Source organism: Pseudopipra pipra, chromosome 1, assembly GCF_036250125.1.
Source record: "Pseudopipra pipra isolate bDixPip1 chromosome 1, bDixPip1.hap1, whole genome shotgun sequence".
NCBI lineage: Eukaryota > Metazoa > Chordata > Aves > Passeriformes > Pipridae > Pseudopipra > Pseudopipra pipra.
The window spans coordinates 103,597,128-103,621,153 of NC_087549.1; the positions used below are offsets into that span (position 1 = coordinate 103,597,128).

Genomic DNA, 24,026 nt, shown 5'->3' on the forward strand with positions numbered 1-24,026 from the left:
TACAGGAGATATACAGCCTCAGGTAGAAGCATCTGTCTGACCACAGCCCTTTTCTTGCTCTAATATCAATATTGCAACTCTAAAAGGACCAACAGTCGGTCATGAATCCCATAGTCAGGATATTCAGAACAAACAAAAAAAAAACCTTGGCACATTTTTAGCAGACTATCTGCAGTGCAAATTCAGAACTCAGGGTAAGAGAAAGACTGAGATTGTAATCAGCACTTACTGCAGTACTCCAGTGGACCTGAATAAAAGATAATTAAGTTAATAGTGAACTTTCACCCAAATCAGGTCTGTTCATCATTAACAGTCTGCAACCATGACAAAGGTAAATGGAAGATGATGGTAGGAAATCATTCAGGAAAGCACTTCAAAAATAGTCTTATTGGTACAGAGAACATCATGTTGCTATGCTGCCACATTATATATAGTACATAAATTCCAAGCAGATATATTCAAAGAAGTGTGGATGCTTATCCAATGCCTTGAATCAAGAGGTACAATAAATATAAGATTAATGACTTTTGTTGCTGGGAGAAGACCCTCAGAGAGGATCCTAAATAGTAATAACAAATGAGTGCCATTTAATATGCACTGTTATGTAGTAATATTATCCTTGAAATGACACATTTGTAAAAGACCTTAATATATACCATGCCAAGTCCTCATTGGCCAGATACTTGTAAAGGATTAGCACAGTACCAAAAGCAGCACAGGGGCTGAACAGATTCCAGTTCTCATTTCATTCTGTTGTATCCCAAGGCAACTCTCTGGAAGAGATTCAGCTACTTCTTTCACACTTCAGGTTTCTACCTGTCAGCCACAGCAGCTTCAGTGTTGCTCCTGTGTTAAGAGTGATACTGTGCTACACATACACGGACTGTGCAGCCACAGTCACATGTTCCCCCAGCTGCAAAGGAAACAGTGGTGTCTGCTTAAACTAAATTGTTAGGTCATCCTGAAAATAAGCTGAACACCTGCTTGCTCCTGTCTTCAGAGTGAGAGGCAGAGTCACTGAGGAATCACTGCCATATTCAGTCCCAGCATCCCTTAACTCCCTCAGACATACAAGGATGATGCATCTTGTGACATTCTGCATAGAGAATGTGTGGTTTTGCTTGTCAGATGAATGCAGGATTTTGCCTGAGACAATCAGGAATAGACTTCACACATCACCACTCCCTCATCATCTGAAAGACAAATGGCTGCAAAACTTTATTTCTCATCCTTCTCAGTGCCCCATAACCTACAACTACCCAAGCCAACTTCTGGGTGTTCTGTGACACTTTCCTTCCCATCTCACACAGGACATATGTGAGGGAAACAGAGCTGCAAACCCAGAGCACAGCAGCCACTTCTTGTTCCCTTCTGAAAAAAAAAAAAAAAGGTTGCTTTTAAAATTCACATCCTCTCCTATGCCAGCTGTACCTGGTAATTTCTCTCCCTAAGAGAAGTCCCTGAGGTTTTCACATCAGGCTTTTACACTTTGTTATAACATGGTCTAACTTAGCCTCTCAATTACACCCCGTGTGCTTCCAAGGTTCATGACACACTCTAGTAGTGGACAATAATATGTCAAAAGAAAGCATAATATAGAAAAGGAAAAAGTGATTTGCTTGCAGATTTCAGACATTATTGGATATGCCTTATTGATTCAGCCATGCACAGCTCTGAGCTGTTATCAGACAGCTCTAGGAATGCAGCCACTCAAGGCCAACACCATAGAAATGGCAAACATAGAAGCTGGAAGATCTTTTTGCCATTTTGAAAATCCTTCAATTCAAAACTCCATCTTTCTATTTGCTACAAGCTTATTTTGAAATCCAAAAGTCATTTTTCACTTGCTGCTCCTGCCTCTCTCCCCCTTTTGATCGCTGCACAGCAATAGCACTGCAGATCCATTGTTCTCAAAGGAGTAAGGTAGTGCCTCTTTCTCCTTGGACCTACAGCAACAGCCAGCTCCTTTTGAGCTTTCATTTAAAGAGAAATGAACAAAAAAAGCCCCCAAAATACTTCAAAACAAAACCCTCACAAATCTTGAGGAGATAAATTAAAAGCAGTTTGATTTATCTTCTTCACTACTGCTTTGACTACTAGTAAAACTACCTCCTTGCAAAGTGATGAAAAGTGCAGGAAGAAGGCTGTGGTAGAAATACGCAGCCCACTTTTGAAGTTTAGTCAGCTGAGGAGAAACTGGCAGCCATGCTCCAGAAGTAAGTAATATGGCTTTTCTCCCCACACTCACCTAGCTTCCACGCATATTTACTTTCACCTTAAAAACTTAAATCTCAAATGTTTAAGAAAAAAAAAGCCCAACAAATTCACCCTTAACTGTAAGTGAAATCAAAACTTCAGACATGGCCAGCCAGCTGAAGCTCTGCTTGAGGGAGGAAAACACTTGAGAAAATACTTGAGACTGCCTCAGCAATTCATATCTGTACTTCACACTGTGATGAGAATGAAAACATATCACCCCTAAGGTATATCCCTTGACAGCATAACACTGACATATACTATCACTTTCTAGAAATTAGTCATACTATACTTCTGTGCTACCATGCCCTCTGGACTCCTTTACCTTCACCAGATCCACAACAGAAATTGTGAGCAGAAATCAGGAGTCATCAGACTCCTGTCAGTGTTGCAGAATGGACATGAAGAAAAAGGAGAAGCCTGCAGAGAGGTGGGTGAGACTACAGCTCAAGAAAGTTTGTTAATTGTCAAAGCTCTGCTGGCTCTGCAAGAGACCACCACACACAACTACAGTCTTCCCACCACAGCAAAAGGTTTAATCAATCACCATTCAGCTCTGCCAGTTTATTTAAAAAACAATATTAGCATACAGATAGTCATCCCAATTACCTTTTGATTTATTAGCAATTGCTATTGATTAGGATTTATTAGGATTTCATGGGTCCTTGAGAAGTAGTTTGAAATAGGGCAGAAAGCTTTAAAAGCATGTATTCCTTTTCTAATACATGAAAATAGCAACAAGAACATGCACAGAAAGTTTTAGGAGGGCTTAGATTGATAAGGGAGCAGAGGTAGGTGCAGAACTAGAAAACAAACATAGCCTGATTATAGAAGAGGCTGAGACTCTCCTATTCAATGAAGCTCTTTTTCTTAAAACTGACTGTTTATAATAATCTCTAATGAAACCTTTCCCTTGCCCCTATATAAATTTTTTTTAAATGACACTCAACTCAAAGTTCGCTATTAATAATTTCTTGATAGGTACTAATCTTCCCTAATCAACATTAGCAGAGACCTACAATTTTCTAAGTGAGAGCCAATACTCGGAGCTTAAAGCTGGGGTTCTTCTGTCCCAGTTGTGAGAGCACTTAGTAGCCTCTGATCCTCTTGAAGATATCATCCACCTAAATTATTGATCGAGACACTGGTATTTTTTCACTCTCCTACTCTTCATATATCAAGTGAAGGTAGCCCAACGACATGTTGCAGATTTTGTTTTCTTACGTTTATGAAATACGAGGTGGCGCTTTTTGGGGAAGAGGTATTAACCCAAGTTGCTGAATGAATCATAGACTCAAAATCACAGAATGGTTTGCATTGAGAAGGGCCTTAAAGATCTTCCAGTTGCAACCCCCCTGCTATGGGCAGGGACACCTTCTACTAGATCAGGTTGCTCAAAGTCCCATCCAACCTGGCCTTGAACTTGTCCAGTGATAAAGCATCCACAATTACTCTGGATAAACTGTTCCAATGCTTTATCATCATCTGAGTAAAGCATTTCTTCCCAAAATCTAATCTCAACCTGCCCTCTTTCGTTTAAAACCATTGCCCCTTGTCCTGTCACTATCTGCCCTTATAAAAATTCCCTCTTCCTCCTTTATATAAGCCCCCTTAAGGTACTGGAAGGCCACAGTTAGGTCTCCCTGAAGCCTTCTCTTCTGCATGTTGAGTGACATGGATTTTGAGTTGGGAGAAAGGGGAAGAGGAAGAAGACAGAGCTGGAATCCAGAGCCGAAGAGGCTTTTGCAGAGAAACAGGGTAGCCAGTCCTCTTATTGCTCACAATTGAAGAACACTATCTTCATTATCCCTTTTTATACTGTGTCTAGCTAGAAAATGGGTTTACATGGTAACAGATATATATGAAAGCATGAAGAAAATATTCTCTGTGGGACTTGCACTTTTGGCATATGCTTTACTGTCTTTAGTTCTTTCAGCTGCAAAAAATCAGGGACAGGGGAGTAGCCATACACAGGGGAGTAGCCATAGAAAACAGTTAGTGCTCAAACCTTCATAGCATGTACTGTCATTCAAAGATTCTCAGTAGCAGGGGAAAAAAATAAATTGGAGGAAAAGCTGCCAACAGGCTATGTATGCTTTACATCCAAAGGCAATGGTCATGCTTGAAGTGTCTCCTGACCCATCAGGAGAAGTGGTCATGTTTGCACCCCAAATAGATTTTTCTCTTCAACAGGACCACATGACAGCCAGTAAAACAATTAATGCAGAGGCTGATAACTTAAAAACAACATATATGCAAGCTGGATAAAACAAGATGTCAACCAGAGATTCAGCTGTTACTCTTAACTAGTGATACTAATAAATGCTAATTATATATATATATACATATTCAACCTCATGCTAACAATACAGCATTTCAAGCTCTCAGGCACCTCATGGTGGAAGGTCTGCAGGTACTTAACAAGACAAATGCAGCCTGTATCCAAGGACAGGAAGCCTTTAAGATGCATGTTTTTTCAGATAAGTGTTTCTTCCATGTTTGGCCCTGTTTTTGTCCTTGAGGATAACAAGTGTTGCTGTGTGTACTAGCAGGAACATGCAAGTTCTGCTTTTGCCCTCAGTACTGCAAGAAAAACATACAGATCCTCAAACCCAAGCAGTTTTATGCATTGGAGCTGCTTTACTGACTGACGCTGGCTTTGATAACAGTTTTCGTAATTTTCCTGATTTCACTGCTAATGTTTTCTACCCCATGCCTTCTCCTCTGATAATTTTATACACCCATTTTGATAATCTCTCAAAAGACATTAAAGAAGAAACAAAGTTTTAGGTTCCCTCAGTATCATACATCCACTTGGATCTTAGAAATAATCAGAGATGTTACACATCCAAATGCCAACATCTGTAACCACAGTCCTGCTTCTTGCCAATCAGCCTCTACATGCTGTCAACATCTGTACCCAAAAGATAAACTCTAAAGTCAGCTCCAAGAACTGAGTACCTCCTTATGCATTCCTGACAATAGGCAGAAGGGCAGTTACTCCAACATGCTCTCACATTTCAAACCCATGTACAGTTTCAAGTAAGAAATTGCCACTCATCTTCACTATTACAGAACTGCAGGGTCCTTTGGAATCAACTCTTCATTGAAAGCACTTGACACACTGGTTACTGTGCATGTAGTAAACATAAAATCTCCCTAGAATACAGCTTGGCTAAAGCACGATCCCCCAAAGCCAAACACCTTGTTCTTTGTATGTTCTGAAATGTCTTCCCAGCACTGCCAAACTTGAAACTCTCCTTGCATCAGAAATTCCTAGAACATTGTCATTTGGAAACAAGGAAGAATATGCCTTTTTGTTGCTCACTGTCTATATATTTCAAATACCACTAAATGCTTATGATCAAATCTTTTTTTACGAAGTCATCATGCAATGACAAAATACCCTAGAAGATTCCACTGAGAGAATTATGGAAAATACAAGCAAATGGAAGACAGTTTATGATTAAAGCACTCAAGTAATCTGAATTATAGAATCTAGATCTAATACCTGAAATAAACATTAACAAAGAAATGCACTGTCCTAGTCTCAGTATAAATGTTTGCTTTAATTTTGCCATGCTATTTACACTATGAATGTTTATATGTTGTTATAATTAAAATTTAGTGCTTGGCATAAATTAGGACTTTTGAATTGATTTGATTATTCCTTATATCACTGTACATATCTTATTACATAGCTGGCTAGGATTTATTTACTTATTTAGTGTCTAGCTGAAAACCTGGGGACTAACTCTAGAAGAGAAAGGCTCCAATTTTTGTTTGCTGCTGTTGGCTGTACTGCATAGTTTTCCCGTGGATGCTCATATTTCCTGATGTTACTATTTTTTATGCAATTCGTAAACTGAGATTATATGAATGGTATCAGTGAAGAATCAGGTAATCAATTCAGTTTGCCTATATACTTAAGTTGGGAGTGGGATGAAGATGTCTGTAGTCTTCTGCTTCTATTACAATGAGAACCTGCATACCTGCCTTCTGTCACTTGAGAAACATTAAAAAGTATTTTCACTCCATCTTTTCTATGTTGCATTTCCTGCAGAATGGACCATTTGAGTTAACATCACATCTTTGAGCCAGAAATTTTTTATCTGAGATCCTTTAAATTTGCTTCCTACAAAAATCAGACTGGCTCAGTCACTCACTACACTTCTGTTAAATCTCAAACTCACTTATTCATCACTGGCTTTTTATATAGCTTGCTGTGATTTAGTCCTTTTGTACAGCCACTAAGATGTCCCCATAAAGAACACAACATAAGTGGAAGCAATAGGATATTAGCACACTCTGCAACTCCCTCCATCAATTTATGTGCTGAATATGAATTTGGAAACTCCCATGAACTTTAATAGGCACTATGTACACAAACATCCACTGTCCTGCTAAGATATTTAGCCTCCTTAAATCACAAAGGCATAAATCACCTCCTTGAGTCACAGAAAACACAGAGAACTCAGTTCTCTGCAATTAGCGGAATTTGTATTTCCTACTCAACTTTACGTAGATGGCTCACAAAAGTGATGGTAGATGAAACCAGCTAGAAGTGGTGAGCTTTATGCATGCATGTTCAGCAAACAGACTGTAGTCCCACCTTTGACATAAAATGTGATTAATTTACGTATGAATGCATATTTTGATACTGTGCACATTAAGCATCCATTTCTGAGGTCTGGCTTCACTTATTTTTTAGGAAGGAGGGGAGTCCTCAACACTCAATAACATTAGTGAAGAAGTATTAAGACTTCTTGCACTGCTATCAAGAAATCAAGTGAAATAATTGCCAAACAACAGGAATGATGTTCTGCTAGCTGAATTAGTTACTAGAATAAGAAGGAAGAACTAGCATTAATCATTCTTGCACTACTGCACTTTGGCCTGTTTAGCAGATACACAACAAATTCCTTTCCCTCCTCCATTTCTCTCCTTCAACCCATATATTTATTTCAAAAGAGTTTATTAATTGCAGATTAGGTTTTGTCATTCTTGTGAGTCTTGGTCTATTCAATGATAACACAACACACATTCAGTGTTCACTTACATACACAAAATGTATGTAAGCTAAACCGAGGTATTTGAAAAGCAGTTGCATTTACACAAATACCCTACTCACTGCTCTGGCTAAGGTCTCTTCTGCATTGCCAGAGAACAAGGGCAATTGATTGATTTATATACCACTTTCAGATCCTCTTATGACTAGGCAAAATGCTGTAGATGAGTCCTAGTGCAAGATAAAAAAAAGTCTTGAGTGAAAATTCTCCTATGGTTTTGAGTCTGGAAGCTGTGGTATCTTGATAACCTTGATAAAATTACTATATTGCAAAGTTTCAACTTTGCAGACGTTATTCAGTGAGTCTAAAAAGAATCTTTCATTCACAAAGCCTGCATGTACTAACATCTTCCTGGACGGTTCCTTATCACCACATATACAGTCGCTATAAGCAGATGCTTTCCTCCAATGCTTCATTAACGTTTCTAGTATTAGGTGGGACATACCATTTTTTTGAGAACTAGTAGGCTAACATGATGCTGTTTCAGTCACAGCATCAGCTGTTGACTGTTTAAGTCTAGCCTCACTGCTGCTCAGCTTACACCACCATCAGGAAAAGGTGAACACAGTCTTCTTAAAGATGAAAAACTTCCTCAGAACTGACAGGCTTATTGCTGCACACATACACATCTGTGATACCTGTTAGTGAAGCACAGCTTTGCCAACTCTATGGGAATCAAGACTCCTTTAGAGGTTGAATTTCCAGCTGTATCTGCCTTCAACAGATTCAAAACCCAATCCTCAACAGGGGAGTAAGATCTATTATCTTTTTAAATTTGGAAGACTCACAATGGAGACTGAAGGAGGAGAAGGAAAGATAAGAGCTCTTTAGGGGTCTGGCTTCCAGGAAGGTCAGAGCAAAGAGACATACCCAGCATTAGCAATGCAAAGCACTCAACTCCAGAAGTCACTTCTCTCACTGATCTGCACTTAACAATCTTCTACAATCATCCCAGGAAACATCTACTCACTGCCTTGCCTAAGATCTACAGCTTGAGGGCATGGCTGTTCATAAGCAGAGTGGAGTGAATTACAAAAGAGTGATTTTCTACTACTTCTTGGTTTTGTTATCTGTGGTTTTATACAAGAACACACAAAGCCTTTTTCATTCAAAGAAAGAACATCAGGAAATCCAGGAAGAGTCCCATTCCCTCTTGCTCTATAGCTCTGAGGGGTACAAGTGACCACAGCCCTGTAAGTGCAGCATAATATCTGATGGCACACTCAATACATTCTGCCAAATTCAGCCACTGAATGGAAGTGCTAGAGCACATTCAAACTATAATAGAGGACAGTGAAAGTGAGCCAAGAGGTGTTATAAAAAAAGCTCCATCTGAGACACTCCAGTGGGCAATAGCAAATTTTAAGGCCCTGTCCATTAAATGGCCACCAAAGGAGCAATCTCTGATACACACAGAATATTAAGTTGGCATGATTTTTATATATACAGGCAATTAATAAATCTTCGAACAGAGTTCTTAGGGTAGCACACAAGCGTTCTGCTCTTTCACATCCAAACCCCTAGTGAGCCCTGGAATCTCACCTGGATCCCCAGAAGAAAATTTAACCCTCACAATAAATGCCAGCACAAAAGAGAGAGTAACTACATACCATACTTTCTACTATGGTAGTAGGTCGCTCGTAGAAGACATTGATACAAAATACTTCAAGATTTCACATGAATGAAAAACCTTCTTTCATTAAAAAAAAAAAAAGAAAAAAAAAAGCAATTTTACTCCTAGGATTAATTTTAGTTAAAACTACAGAAGCATAACAGTGCACATCATATCAAGGTATTTCCTATGCTAAGATTGGCTTCAGTCTCTCCATTCTCTATGCCCTACCTTTAGTTCTCACTTTTGTTCATAGAATTAGAAAGAAAATGAGTAAGTAATCAGGGATATCATCAGTTTCTTTTTTCTTTTCTTTTTTTTTTTTTTTTTTTACTACAAGGTTTGGTTTTGCTAATGAAGCCTTTTTTACACTGGAGAGGAATAAATCAGATAATGTACAATAACAGGCAACAATATCTAAAAGCCTACATTACTGTACTCAATTATATTATTTTGTCCTACCTTCCATTATGATCTTCTGCTATGGGTTTTAATTATTTCCAGCAAACACTAATGAGATCATAGACCATAAAAAAAATCAGTGTGTGCAAGACTCACTAAAAGATGGATCAGTCTTCTTTTAGATTAGAAAGGTTTTAAAAGGGAGCTTTCCACTCCATCTCTGGAACAGAAATCTCTTCCTTAATTTTCTTCTAAAGAGAACATGCACATAATCGTTAGGGGGTTTTGTTGCCATTAGTTAGGTTACAAAAAACTTCATTACAAAAAGAAAGATATTATGTTCTATCTTTGCCCTGAGAGCAATGCTTCTTGGTAGCTTAAAAACAATAATTCCTTTCTTCTGCCACTCTCTCTATCCACTTGCACTTAGCACACATTGATTTTCATCCCATCTTTTTAAAGGAGGGTCAGCCATCACAGCTCTGTTTTGTTTATTTTCATCAATATTGGTGTGAACATGTATAACACCTGAGAAAAAAAAAAGGAGGGGCTGATTATTGACTATTACAGAGAAGCATGGGGAGGAAAAATGGCAACCATGCAACACTGGTAGTTCTCTTAAGGAAGAAAACTTCCAAAATCTCTTTTCTGTGGCTAACAATCTTAGTGTTTTACACAAGGTAAGCTTTCTTGGGTCTAGTTGAAAGCTTATGCTATAATTTCAGTGAGATGCTATGTCAGGAACTAGTGGGAACATCTTTCAACTAGCTACCTATATTCACAAAGCTTAGTGCACCTTATTATTTTTGATACTTTTATCCCTCTCTCAATATAAATATAAGTCAATTCAAAACTTGTTTTGAAAGAAGAACAGCACAATCACATATCCCTTATATGACATAACTTTACATGGATGTAAAAGGAACAGACAGAATATTCTACTAATTCTCAGCAGTTAAGACAAGCTGGCACAAAAAACTGCAACATCCTTCCCATGCATGAGTACACTGCACCTTGGCTTGTGCACCTTGACTAGTCTCAGGGAGTGAGGGTGTTTATGTGAAAAGATAAACTGCAGTGTGGTCAAGGGCTGGCTGTAGTTAATGTTTTGCAGTGCACTATGACCAGAATAATCCAGTGTTCACCTTAACTGCAATGTTTCTGGACAGCCAGCTTTGAAAGGATATCTCTTCTTATTTAACAGATATATATCAGAAAGTTCTAACCACTATTCATAAAATACCCACACTACCAGACATTTTAATTTTGCACTGGCATCCACCAATAATGCTCAATTACGGAGAAAGCCCTGTACCTGTAAATAAACCAGCTAGGTTCCTTAACAGCCTGCTCATTTGCTTGATTTCAGCTATCATTAGCCTGTCCCAGATTGCAACTTTTATTTTGATGTTATTAAGAATCTTTTAAAATTTATTTTTGGCATTAAGCAACCATTAGCCAAAATAAAAGTATCTAAATTATTAGCTTTTCCAGGTCAGAGAAACTTAATATCATTAAAAGAGGGGTATCTTGTAATTCTTGTCTTAGGTATGAGTCTTAGCTATTTTCTTATTTGTTGATGGCTGAAATATATATATGTAGAAATTTCCCATGGCTATAAAGTTGCTCAGTAATGGAAATGACTTGGACCCACTGAAGAAGCACTTTAAAAAGCTGCTCAACAAAAGTATATCCCACAGGTGGATATGATACGGACTGCTAGTATACGAAGAACCTTATGCTACCCTGCCACAATATTGACCTAAGAGAAAATGTAGATGGAAACTGTACATTTCTATCCATTGAAATACATAGTTTTCTTAATATGGGGCAGCTCAAAATACCACTGACTTTGTAAGCAGATAAATTATTTTAAGTCAAAAATTTTCTAGGAGATCACTGCACTCCTTATTACAATATATGGAAAAGTGTCTAGACTATCCAGTGTATACACTTTAACAAGACATTTTTTACAAATGCAGGAATTTGACGTGCTATGTTAAATACCTGCACAGGCTCTGACTTGCCAGTGTTCCCACTCACAAGCTGCTGAAGTCACATAAGCACCTGCCAAAAAAAAGCTGCAGCTGATTCTTGACTTGCAACACTGGTGCAACAGGGAATTGAAGTCTAAATTTGATCTGTTAACTCACAGCAGTCTTTTTGCATGATCAACCCTTAACCCAACCAGCCTGTCTTTCATTATCATCAGCACCATTTTCCTGTGTAAAATGACTGTCATCTATCAGCATCGGACAAGCTCATTTAATATTTTACAGAGTTAGTCCAGGTGCAGAAATAATCTATACACACTTTCTTCATCACGGAGGTAAAGTAGATGCAAATTTGTGAATAATTATGGTTGCATAAATTATGGTTGCATATACTGCAACAAGATAACTATAAAAGCCCAATTAGTCCACTCATGATTTCCCTGTGGGAATCTGTTCATTTCTGGAAGTAAGACTGTGCTTCTTTCTTGAGGGTAAAAGCATTATCTTAAAGCTGGAACTAAAACTTGCACCCATTTTATAAATACTCTTCACAATAACATACTGACTGAGAAGCACTAGCTAGTTGAAAAGCTGACTACATTCCTGAGAAGTCCACTTAAATCTGAATCACATCTTGTTCTCCAGTTATCAATTAAGATACAAGGATCTGACCTTAAGCAGAAGTCACAGCCACCTCTAGCGTAAGCATCCACTGACTGCTCAAGCATGATACCAATTTGTGAAGAAATTCTTGGTGAGTGAATGCAAGGTTCTCCAGGGAAAAGCCTGAAACATCCAGATATTAACTATTTACGAAGCATAATGTGAATAAAAGGGCCCTGTGTGAGAAAGAGTTGTATTGTCAGAAGCCAGGCTGAGAGCAAGCAGGGGATGTCAAAAAATGGATGCTCTGGCAAACCTCTACCTGTCAGAGAGAAGGCAAGCAGAAAAAAACCCTGGGCTTACAATTATCAAGGGGACTAAAGGTTCAAATACATATGCTGACCCTGATTCATCCTGCCTAACTGATCCTAAAAATCTCTGCACAGCAGTCAGAAAGACAAGATAGGAGACTACTCAACAGGGTGAGTTGGGTCAGGACGTTAGTGTCAGTACTCTAAGTCACCTTTTACGGAGGTGTCTCTGCCTCTGCCTTCACCAGGAAGGACCCCTGGACAGATAATGCAGGTGCCTCAAATCCAATGGTGCTGAAAAGTGGTATTTTCAAGAATAGATCGGGCTTCTGTAGCAGTAACACCCTTTGTGATTGCCATCATCACAAATGATCCTACTGCAACATAGAAGGGATAGCTCAGTAACACTGCATTACAGTAATTACAATAGCAAATTGGAAAAGATAAAGGGAATCACACTTGTGTTTAGTCTTGCTACAGTGTGACATGGCTGGATCAGCAAGGAAAATTTTTTAAAAACAAAACAGAATAAGGTTATTTTCACCCAATCTATTTTCTGGAGGGTGTAAGCATTATCTTAAAGCCGGAACCAAGCTCTCACCCATTGTAATAAATACCCTTCACAATGACATAGTGATTGAGAAGCTACTAGCTAGTTGAAAAGCTGACATTCATAGCACAGCCATTTCATCCTACAAGTTCTATAGCCCTGTTTCCTAAGGTTGTTTTCTTTTCCATACAGAGGCCCTTTCACCTCACACCATAAGTTTGCTTCACATGAAAACACTAAACTAGGTACTTAATGTACTACTTCTCCCACAATCCCACCTGAGAAGGGATGGTAAGAATGACAAAAATGCAGCATTAGAACCAGCAGAATAAACGAGTTAAAGGATCACAGCATCCCTGTAAGTCAGTTCAACTTAACAACCAAGGAATCAGAAAGCTCCTTTTTAAAAGACTTTCCCCTGTCAAAGACCGATGGTTTTTCTTCCTCATACAATAGCTGATACTGACATTGGATTATTCCTTTCTTTCTGTGGACATCTTGTTCCCTCACTGTCAAACTTTCATCTTCCTGCAAAGGGCACTTGCTAGCATTTTCAGCATATTTCCTACTAAACTGCATTTATTAAACCAGCTGCCCCAAGGATAAAGCAAACCTCCCCATGTCTCCTCCCTTTTCCCAGAAGGTGTCATCAGTTCCTGCCACAGAACTAACCTGTTACCTGAGGAAATCAGCTAGCCCTAGCCCTCTTAAAGAGGTAATTTATCCTGCTGCAGACTCAAATCCTATTAACGTCCCCTGTCACAAACTTGTGTTGGTGGCAGAACAGGAGACCCAAAATGCTCCTTTGAGCACATCGGATCTTTTTTAGTAGAACAGAGAAGACTTCAGTCTGGTTTAAGCCAGACTTCTCAGGCTTACTTCCCTCAATAAAAATACAAAGTTCTAGCACTGCCTTTGATCTCCTTCATTCAAGGGAGATGATGTTTCCCTGCTATTTAAAATTCTTTATCCAGCTGTCCTTTCATTACTACTTTTGGACTGTGTTCTGTAATTACATTAGATGCTTGTTTATTCAAAACACCCACCATCTAAGCCTGCCTTTGTAACAAGCTGCCAGCTTGTCTTTCTGTTCAGCTGATTCCCATTATCTGGGCTCCCCGTCATCTGAATATATTTAGTCTCACCCAAGTAGTTTTGATTATCAAGATTCTACTATGGTCTAATTAGTGACATTTTTATTACTAATTTGTCACTCAGACATTTTCAGTCACATTAAAAATTTCTGCCAACTTCTCTGCAATTGCTGCACGTTCGCAGTCTTTTTCTTTTCACACAAGATCAGCTAAGCATTTTTATTTTGCTGGATCCTTGGAGACTTTTAAAGAAACAGTCAGGAAAATAGTCTTAGGTAGTAGGAGACTTTTGAGCACCACAGAGAGGTGGTGCTCAAGGAACACAGCCCAAGGAACTGATATGTGGTATTCCACCTCTTAGAGTAGGTTTGAATATCCCTGAGAAGGACATAAAAACCATTTGAAACCTTTAGGTTCTTTCCTTTTTGTTTCTAAAAGTAGTTGAATTAGGACACTGTTACACTTCCTCATGCTCATTCTACCAGTCAGCAGCAAATCTGTGGTAAGTTCCTAAGAGTTCCAAATTTGCAGTCAGCTGTGCAGTGCCAGTCTCTGAGGAGCTGCAAGAGCATGCCAAAACAAGGAGGGGTGAGGCTGGATTTGGTGAAAGTCTGCCAAACTCCACCTGAATCTCAGTGCCGCACATCTGAAGTAAATACAGAGATCAGAACAAAACTCTGCATGTTTGTCTCTCAAGCTCTTCACAATATGTCTGTCCTTTCAGGTGAATGGAAGATGAGGTTTACATCCACATATTCTACCACCCATTGCTCAGGTTGACCAAATTCAGGCCGTGTCACTGCACTTCCTTTCACTAACCTCTGAAGTTAAGAAACAATATCAACAACCAGATTTAAATTCAAGGTGTAAGCCTTCCAGAACAGCACACATTGGTGAAGGGAGACAATTTCTGGAGACACAATACAGCTACAAATGTTATTTAAAATCACTAACTCAATATTACACTTTTTTCAAACAAAATCTGTCCTGGACTTTAGAATGCAGCCATACATCACTTGCAAAGGGTTAATAAACAATGGCAATATGCAACTTATAGGCACAAGCAGTATGTTTTATAATGGTTAATTACATAGATAGCTGCTATTATAAATAGTTCTGAAACAATCCATTAACCAGATGGCTTTTAGTAAATCAAAATTTATTACTCTTTTATGAGCTACTTATAAAAATGCAACTTTCAGATAAAGAATGTGAAACAGATGAAGCAGTTGTCCATATCTGTTTTCCATTATAGCATCTTTGAGAGTAGGGTGATGGAGGGAAGAAATAAAGTGTCATTAACTCTGCACAGACAGCTCATCCTATTGGAAACTTCTCCCTTCTTCTCCTGGGGAAGGACAACTCTCACATAGACTTCACTGCTCTGGAGAGTGATGAGGTCTATTAGCAAGGGCAGTGAAGGTGGCTGAGGACAACACTTTCTAAAACTCTGACTGAAGTCAAGGAAACAACTACTGTTGACATAAGTAGGAACAGGAGTTCTGTCTCAAGTACCTATGGTTGCACATAAAAGCTAATGATATAAAACATCTGAATAAACACCTTGGTATTATACATTAGTTTATTACTTACTTCCTCATGAATCTACTGAAAAGCATTAAAATTCTGAGTGAGACAAATATAATTTATTTGCAGCCCAAGCCATCAGTATTTGTTTACATTTCTAAAGATTTTACATCAGACATTTGGACAAGTACAGCAGCCTGTGCTTTCAGAGGCTATCCTCTAAACAGGAGCATAAGAGAGGGTTAACTTTCAAACATGTCAATAAAATCCATTTCACAAGTCTTATGGCCTAAATAACATCAGTGGGCAATGAACTGGAATTCACACTCATTTGGAACTTTAATAGATTATACTCCAACAGAAAGTTGGCAGATAAAAAAAGCTGAGATTGAAAAATAGCTCTAACATTCAGGATTCATTTTACTGCATTCCTCCAAAGAACACTTATTCAAGAAAAGTATTACTTGGGAAAGTGTTGCGGTGTAGAGTTTGTCTGGATGAGCTTCTTTGTTGAAACGTGAGACCCTACCACCCTACCACCAAGTGTACGTTTGTGATTTATTCTCCTACACAAATTGACACTCAGAATGGTATGCCAGCTTATCATTCACAGTGCATCACACTTTAAGGAGATAGACATTGAACCAAGATTTAATGAAGTCACAGAAAAGCTAACCAGTGGTTTCAACACTTTGCAGTGTTTTGCCAACAAGGGCTCAAAGAATATTTATCCACCTCTGTTCTCTAAACATTAGTAAATTGTACAAAAAAGGAAGACGACAGTGTTCAGTGTGCATTGCCACATAGCCATACATAACCTTCACAGCTGATGAAGACTTTTGGCCTCTTGCCTTATCATAAACAACCTGTCCATGTAAGTCTCGAAAACCTAAACTTTGATGAACATCACTGCTTGACTAGATCTCAACAACAACGATGAACAAAAAGAAGACTTGTACTGTATGAATACTCGCACCTTAGCATGACAGGATCTTTTCCCAGCTTTCATTTGTAAATGGAGAAAGAAAGTCTAGGGATCTGTTAGATGAACAGGTATTTTTTACATTATTTGAATAGGATTTTCCAAAGAATCGAAGGCAATGAAACTTGTGAATATTAAATGGCACAACTTCTCCAAGCTACTTTGAAAAAGCATCTGTTATACTCATTTATGCTCAAGTATATTGTAACTTCAACATTTCTCTTGGAATGCTCAAATATACCATATATTCCCTGTGAAAATACAGTGTGTCAATCTTCACACTCAGCTTCTCTCTCAGCTGCTTCCAATGAGAATGCAGAATGCCTTTTCTAAACAAAATAAATCCATGCTACAGAATTAACAATAGACTGAAACAACATTCTGAACAAACAGTTGCTTTAATACAAGTAAATGAATGGTTGGTTCTTGGTCTCTGGTGAACTCTGGGATAATTTGTTTATTTTAGCACTACATTTCAAATGCTGAGTGAACTGGAAGATATCCCAGAAATGGTTTAACATTCATGTCATCACAGTATTGCTCAGAACATGTATGATTCAAACTTGACTGTGGTGCCAGGTCCTCCTTTCTACTGTTTCCCTCAGTGTCTGGGAACATTTAGCACTTCAGAAAGACCACAGGCAGGGTATGTTCCTGCAGTAAGGTTTGAATCACAATTCTGATTCTGGTAGTGATTCTCAAACAGGAAATGAAGTATGACATGAGAACAAGAAACATCTCTAGACCTAGAAAAACCTCTTAAGTGACCTATAGAGACATGTGGCTAGACAATCAATCATCCATCTTTAGACAGAGAGAAGTTCTTCTACAGAGATATCAGGGAAGGACTCAGTGCCCTCATGCAAATCTATGTCCCACTTTCATGTCCTACTTTTTCTCGATTCCCTTAGGCAAGACCAATAGCTCCTAACTGATCGTAGAAAAAGAAATCACTGTAACTCCCAAGGGAGCAGAGACTGAAATGATTTCTGACCTCTCCACATGGAGGAAAAGTGAAGAGGAGAAATGCGCTTGGTTTCCCAAACCAAAGCTCAAAATTCTTCAGCCTGTATCAGAGTGGGTTTTGTCTCTAATGAGAGCATTATTCCTTACTATTCTCTAATTCTTAATACTTCAGCAAGAAATCATCAAATCCACTGATATCCACTAGCATCTAACACAGACCTCTACCTCCCACCTGAATGTCTACAGTGATCTTGCAGTCTCAGTAAGAAAAAGGAAACATCCACACAAGTTCCTCTTTTGCAGGTTCAACAACTGCATCTATGAATGAAGAAAAACACCTCATTAAGCCCGCTTCAAGCCACTGCACTAATTCACAGGAAACAAGTGATATTCTTCTTTTATAAAACAATGCTAGGAAAAGTATCACAAACAAACTAGGATTAACAGGTTTAAAACACCCTCAAACCATTAAAAAAAAAATCTTTTATAGTTTCTTTTTAGCAGTGTGTCATAGTCTGAGATGGCCCCCCCCAGGAGTTGGGGGCTCAGAGGTGACTGGGTGCCAGGGCAGTGTTCCCTGGAGAGCCAATCACCACTCATGTCGTTCGCTTCTGCTCAAAATCAGATATCACAGCACCAGAAGCTGTTGGCAGTTTCTCTGTTGGTGTCTGCTGTGTGTAGGTGTAGAAGGCCAGGGGGTGGCTGGGCATCTTCTTCCCCCTTCTGGGGGGGAGAGGGGAGCCCTGCGGCCCCCCAGCTCTGCCTAGGCCAGAGTCAGAGACAGCATTAGAGTGAGTGTATGTTTGTGAGGGACGCGACTCACAAACAACTGGTAAGCGGGAGAGAGAGAAGGCAGGCCTTGCAGCCTTCTTCCCCCCCCACCCCCCTCTTTTTGCAGCTAAGTTGTGGAGGGCGGCCTTTTCTTTCCCTCCACTGTAAAGTGGAGGAGAGGCTCAGCATTGAAGCAGAGCCAAGTGGACAGGCTGATAATGAAGCAGCTCAGCGCTAGGGAGAAGAATCCCAGGCGAAATTGGAGACGGGCCAGAGAGAGAGAAGCTCGGGAGTTGCCCTGCCGAAGCTGACTGCAGGCAGCCGAAAACTGACTTGGAAGAATGAAGATTCCAAACGCCTACTGTGATAAGCTACACTACAGCAACAGCAAACCGAGGTAGGAGACTGAGAGTGAATGATACAGCAGAGACTGACATGGGACCGAGGAGAAAGGATTCAGAGCTACCTTCTTGGACTTCGTGAGGAAGGAAGGACTTCCACAAACAGCTGAAGGTTGGTAGGGAGTGTTCAGGGGCCCCGAACACTCCCATGAGAGAGAGACTGGTTACTTCCCAGCCTGAAAAGACCTTTCCTAGACTAAAGTTAAAAGGAGAACCTTCGAAGGGACTGATAGAAGTGTAATAATATATAGTTGCTTTTAGTTTGTACAGTACATTTATTTGTGTAAATAAATGTATATACTTTCCCCTCCCCCTATAGAAGCCTTTGGCCTGAAAGTTTCTCTCCTGTGTTGGGATAAATTGTGGGAAGGGGTGGGGGACGCTGGAAATTGGATCTTAGATTTCTAATGTGGCTCAAACTGCCACACAGTGTATTCAGTTTGTAGGCAATGATTCTGGACCTGGGAATGAGCTGGATACATCTTTACTGCAAATGCGACATATAAAATGTAAATTGAATTTGTTGCCCTGAAGTGTTCTCAAGATCCTTTTTCCCAACCTTTTATGGCTAGTAAGATGGGTTAACAACTGCAGCATCCTGCACTACCTTGATAAAGAAGTGGTCTACAGAGTGTGATGCTACTGCATCAGCAAGGACAAAGGTTCAGTGTGCAGTTATTCATGTTATTATAAGCAGTCCTAGTAGGATAAGACAGCACATTCATAAAGAAAACCAAAAACCAAACCCCCCCCCCCCAAAATCCTACACACCACAAAAACTGCTAAGACTTGCAGCAAACTTCAACAAATTTTGTACGCCTCTAAACTCAATATCTAAAGGACAATATTAGCGGCATGCACTTGCAATATAAAAGAACCTTCTTTTAGTAAAGACTTATGAGGCTAATGGCAATAAAGCCTACCTATTGTCCTGCACATTTTAAAAAAGGACATTGCATATGTATATTTAAATTGCCAGAGATGAACAGTGGGTCAAACAAAACTTAAAATGTTGAACTGTGTCAACCAAATTGATAGTGCATTTATTATTTCTACCCTTTCTTATCCATTTTGGCATAGTCAGTTCTGCTGCCAAAGCTTTTCTAGAAGGTGAATACAAAGGATATCAAGCACTATAATCACTGAATGAAATATGACCAATGCATTAATGTTCACTCAAACCTACAGATCTAAAGAAAAAGCAATAAAATTAAATGCATTATTTAGAAGTAAGCTTAAACACTAAACTGATCCTAAATTCACCAAGGAAAGAAAACTTCACAAATCACTGCAAAGAGCACTAGCAATCTCCCTCCCAGACAAAAGGTCAACTTCAGATACCTCGTTAATATGTATCTGGGTTTTACAAAGTTCTAAGGAGAATGTTGCTTTATGACAAAGGTGCATAAGCCTACAGAAAAAGAGGTGGTCAAGGAAAAGGACAACCAAGGCATGTTCAAAATTAGATGATAGCTTTGCAGTCTCCAGGGTCTTAACCTCATTGTCCTTCCCCTGTTGCTAAATAGAGAAAGCAAGTTTGAGATGGCTAGTGGGAAAGATCTGAAGGTAGAAGAAAAATAACACTGAGACTAAATAAAGCAGATAGACACCTCTTGTTTCACTTGCCTCTTGGTTTTGCAGTAAACTGGCCAAGGAAACAGAAATAAAAATAACCTGACATTTGGGCTCCTATTCAGGCCCACACACCTCCTCACTTTTAGGTACCTAGTAGACATATCTAAATTTCTGTGCAGAGCCAGCAGACAACTCAGATCTCCTGAGACTGACTGAGAGGAAAACACTGGCATCAACTCAGAAAACTAAGAAACTAATGTCCCAAGTTAAGTGAGATATAACTGTAGGACCCAGTGCATTACTACTGAAGCAACTTTAAACCTTGTCAGTGTGATATTTAGTGGACTTTTGCCATGCCTCATGAAGCCTCTTACGCTTTCTATTCTCTTTCAGGAAGCAGAGGGAAAGATAAAAATTTAAAAAAAAAAAAAAAGAAGGAGACTGTAGCTTTTGTCAAACAGTTGCTAATATCACAGTTATTTATATTACACCACCACCAAGGACAATGTATAGACAAATCAGAAGAACCAGACTACTTCCTTAATATGTCGATATTCCCAGGAATTAAAATTGGCTGCAATCCTTTTTGTCCTGCTAATATTTTTTTCCTAAAAATGATGGATTACACAGTAATGCTCTATGTACTTGGGCATGTTCCTCTCCCACTCTCTCTGCCCATGTCTTTGCTCACACTCCATTCCCACAGTAACTTTTGAAACAGTTATCCAACCTCAGAAAACAAATCAAGAAGCACAGTCTCTGAGTCTCTGGCTAAGCAGGTAAGTGGAGTGAACTAAAACAGTTTTGTGAGGTATTTAGAGGTTCCACCTGGCTCTAAGTTCTTGGTGGGACTACTTTTGATGACAGAAGTGTCTTCTGATGATCTAAAGCCTTCCTGCAATTTAAATACACCTTTTGATATTACATAACGGCCTTGCATACATTTGTCAAAATGATTAAACAGTTCAGTTAAAGAGTTGACATGTGATCTATGCCATGCTAAGGGCAATTCATTTGGCAGTGACCAAATGTTGTGACTTCTTGAGGACATTTTGCTGATATTAATCACTTTCTTCAGAAACCTCATCAAAAATCATGTTCCAGATCTGTAATTACTTTACATCTTTTTAGCAATGAAAAGATCTAAGTTCAAATGACCACAGAGGCTCCTTCAAATGCAGTATCCATCACAGAGGATGCAATTTTCCATGTTTACTTAAACTGAGATGGGAAAAAAAAAACGATGAAAATTAGAGACCATTTCTATACTGCTTCTGTGATATAGGCTAACCTAGAAAATTCTTCTCCTGATTCCTAAAATTCTCCAACTTCAGAAGATTTTAGAGAATGAGAGTGTATACCGCATTGCTGCTTTGCAAAGGTTTTTTGGCAGTCATGTTCTGTGTGAGGAGTAAGGAACTTAATATTTATCCTCCTAGGAATAGAAGGTATAATTCTCATTCCCTTTATCTTGGATTATCTGTCAAGACAGTAAATGGACTGTTCAAACATTCAGGGTTTTGAGTGGTTTTAAGTTAAGATGAAACATAGCCCAAAGCTGTCAATATGTACTGCAAGACTGCATGCCTCAGCTGCTCAGTGCTCAGTCCTGGATGGGTCAAAGAGAAGGCTGGGAAACCACAGCCCATTTAAGATGGCAATCTGGGCATCCAAACCCAAAAGATAATTAAAGTCTCTTACTTTTGGTATGATCTGGGCCAGATACTACACTTAGATCACTTTTGCTTTGTACCTCAAAGGACTTCAAAGTCCAACGGACCCATCTTAACTCTATATTAAAACATGAGCTGTGTTCTTTTCTTGAACCATGTATTTTCTCAGGCTAAATCACTTACTCAAAATTCTTTGTAAATATCTGGAGTTTATTAGTAAAGTACAGATTTGACATATCCCCAAATTAATTTTAAGTCATTGTGACAGCATGTTACAAATTTGTGCTCTTTGTAGGCCACCTAACATTTTCAAATAGCGCAGTCTAGATGCATTCTGAGCCTCCCCAGTTCTTCCACTTCAAAATGTCTGGGGCCTCTTCAAAGACTTGCAATGTCAAATCAGTCCCTCTTTCTCTTTTCTTCCTCTGATGAAACACATTTCAAGAGTGCTGTTCTAGATTTTACTATCCAGTTTAACCTGAATATCAATTATTGATAGCTTATTACACCTCACAAACACCAAGCTAATACTACGGACTACTATGGCTTACTGGAAGAGGGGAGCTAAAGCCAAGTACTTGATGTAGGTAACATCAAGAAGCTTGAAAGACAAGTGCATGTTCAAACATAAGGAAAAACTTAGTTACCTGCTGAATAACTCATATTGCCAGAAACAGAACTCCCAGTGAGCCAGACCTTGGGTTCTGAACATAAGCAGATGGGATTTTTCAAAAGGAAATCCAACAGAATAATACTCATACTCTAAAGTACCAAATTACTTCAGTGCTACTGCAGCTTACATTGAACCAATTGCTTACATCTTATCCAGGACACCAAAGTTAACATTAAGCTTTATTTCAGTGAAAACAGAGGGAGGCCCTCTCTAAAGAAAGAATTTTATGAAGGTCTGAACCAAATTAATTCAAAGTAACTGAAGGCATATTGATATCAAGAGCTTCTACATCAGGCTGCTAGTCATAAAGCTTCCAACAATAGAAGATGATAGTAAAACACCCCTAAACATTATAGGTTGCCCCCATTATTTCTGACGTCAATGGAATTTTTCACAATGAGAAATATATGACAATTTTTTAATTTCTGTACCAGTGTAATCCACTGTCAATGAAAGCAAAGACAGGCTGAGGTACATCACCCTCGTCTCCTCAGTGTATTAAATAAAGAATTGTGAGAAAAAAGAGTGTTTATAGCCACAATACTTGTTCCACTTCTACGTGCTAATTTTTTGCCTAAATCTAACCAGTTACACATAAAAAAAAATAATCTCACTATGTTGTTTTCAAAATGCAAATGCACGTACTCTTTTTAGTAACACATTTATATAATGCTGAAATCTAACAAAACAGCCTACCTGTACAAAAGAGCAGAGATAATGAGTAGAGCAGAAAAATTAGCTATTTTCTACTTATATGAATTTAAAGTTCAATTTTAATACTTGATAATACGGGTGAGTGCAAGACAGTCTGTAAACCATTCAGATGTGAATACCAGCAATCCAACATCCACAATCTTAAACTACTGATGTGACTTCAGGTCCTGAACACAGTGAAGGATTTACACTCTATCAGTCAAGTAGCTAATAAATACTAGCATAGTCTCGACATATTACAGAAGAGTTAAACTGTTCTCTGCCTGAGTTAGTTATTCTTACAACCATGGTAATAAAGTAATCAAAACTTTTAAAATTCAAAATCTGGAAATATAACCAGATTTAGGCAAATTAAAAAGAGGAGATGCACTTTTTAAAAGCAATCAAGATTTGAAAACCAAGGTGAGACATTTATACCAGTATGGGCTTCTTGGTGTTTTTGGTTTTTTGTTTGTTTGTTTTTGGGTTTGTGTTTCGTTTGTTTTTGTTTAGTTTATTTGGTTTTGGCTTTGCTTGTTTTTTTTTTTGTTCATTTGTTTTGTTTATTTGTTTTTTTTTATTTTAACTTTTTTTTTTAATAAAAACAATTTTTCTGCCCTAAGGCAACCTTGGAGTAAGAGAAAAAGGAAGACTATAACACAACGGTTTGATCCAAAGGCCATCATAGCCAGTGAGAAGACCCTGACACCAGCAACTCTAAATAACATCCATCTTTTACAAGACCTTACATTTTACCCTTGTAGTGGATTCATGTTAAGCTATAGCTACGAAAACAATACTTTCGCCCTGTAGTAACTCCCAGAGAAACAATCTTTTTAAATGCTTTTCACTGTGTAGCTTGAGGCAGTGAAAA

At 38.7% G+C, this 24,026-nt stretch overlaps 1 protein-coding gene across 7 annotated transcripts in view; it reads right to left on the reverse strand.

Annotated features, from left to right (window-relative positions):
- TPK1 (thiamin pyrophosphokinase 1) overlaps positions 1–24,026 on the reverse strand; it is a 298,387-nt gene that overhangs the window by 211,231 nt on the left and 63,130 nt on the right. For 4 of the 7 annotated variants that reach the window (XM_064668750.1, XM_064668794.1, XM_064668741.1 and 1 more), the window contains exon 3: positions 11,347–11,406. The exons of the other annotated variants lie outside the window; for them this stretch is intronic. In XM_064668750.1, the coding sequence (XP_064524820.1) occupies positions 11,347–11,406 (60 nt within the window). The remainder of the gene's footprint in view (positions 1–11,346; positions 11,407–24,026) is intronic. 7 annotated transcript variants of the gene reach the window in all.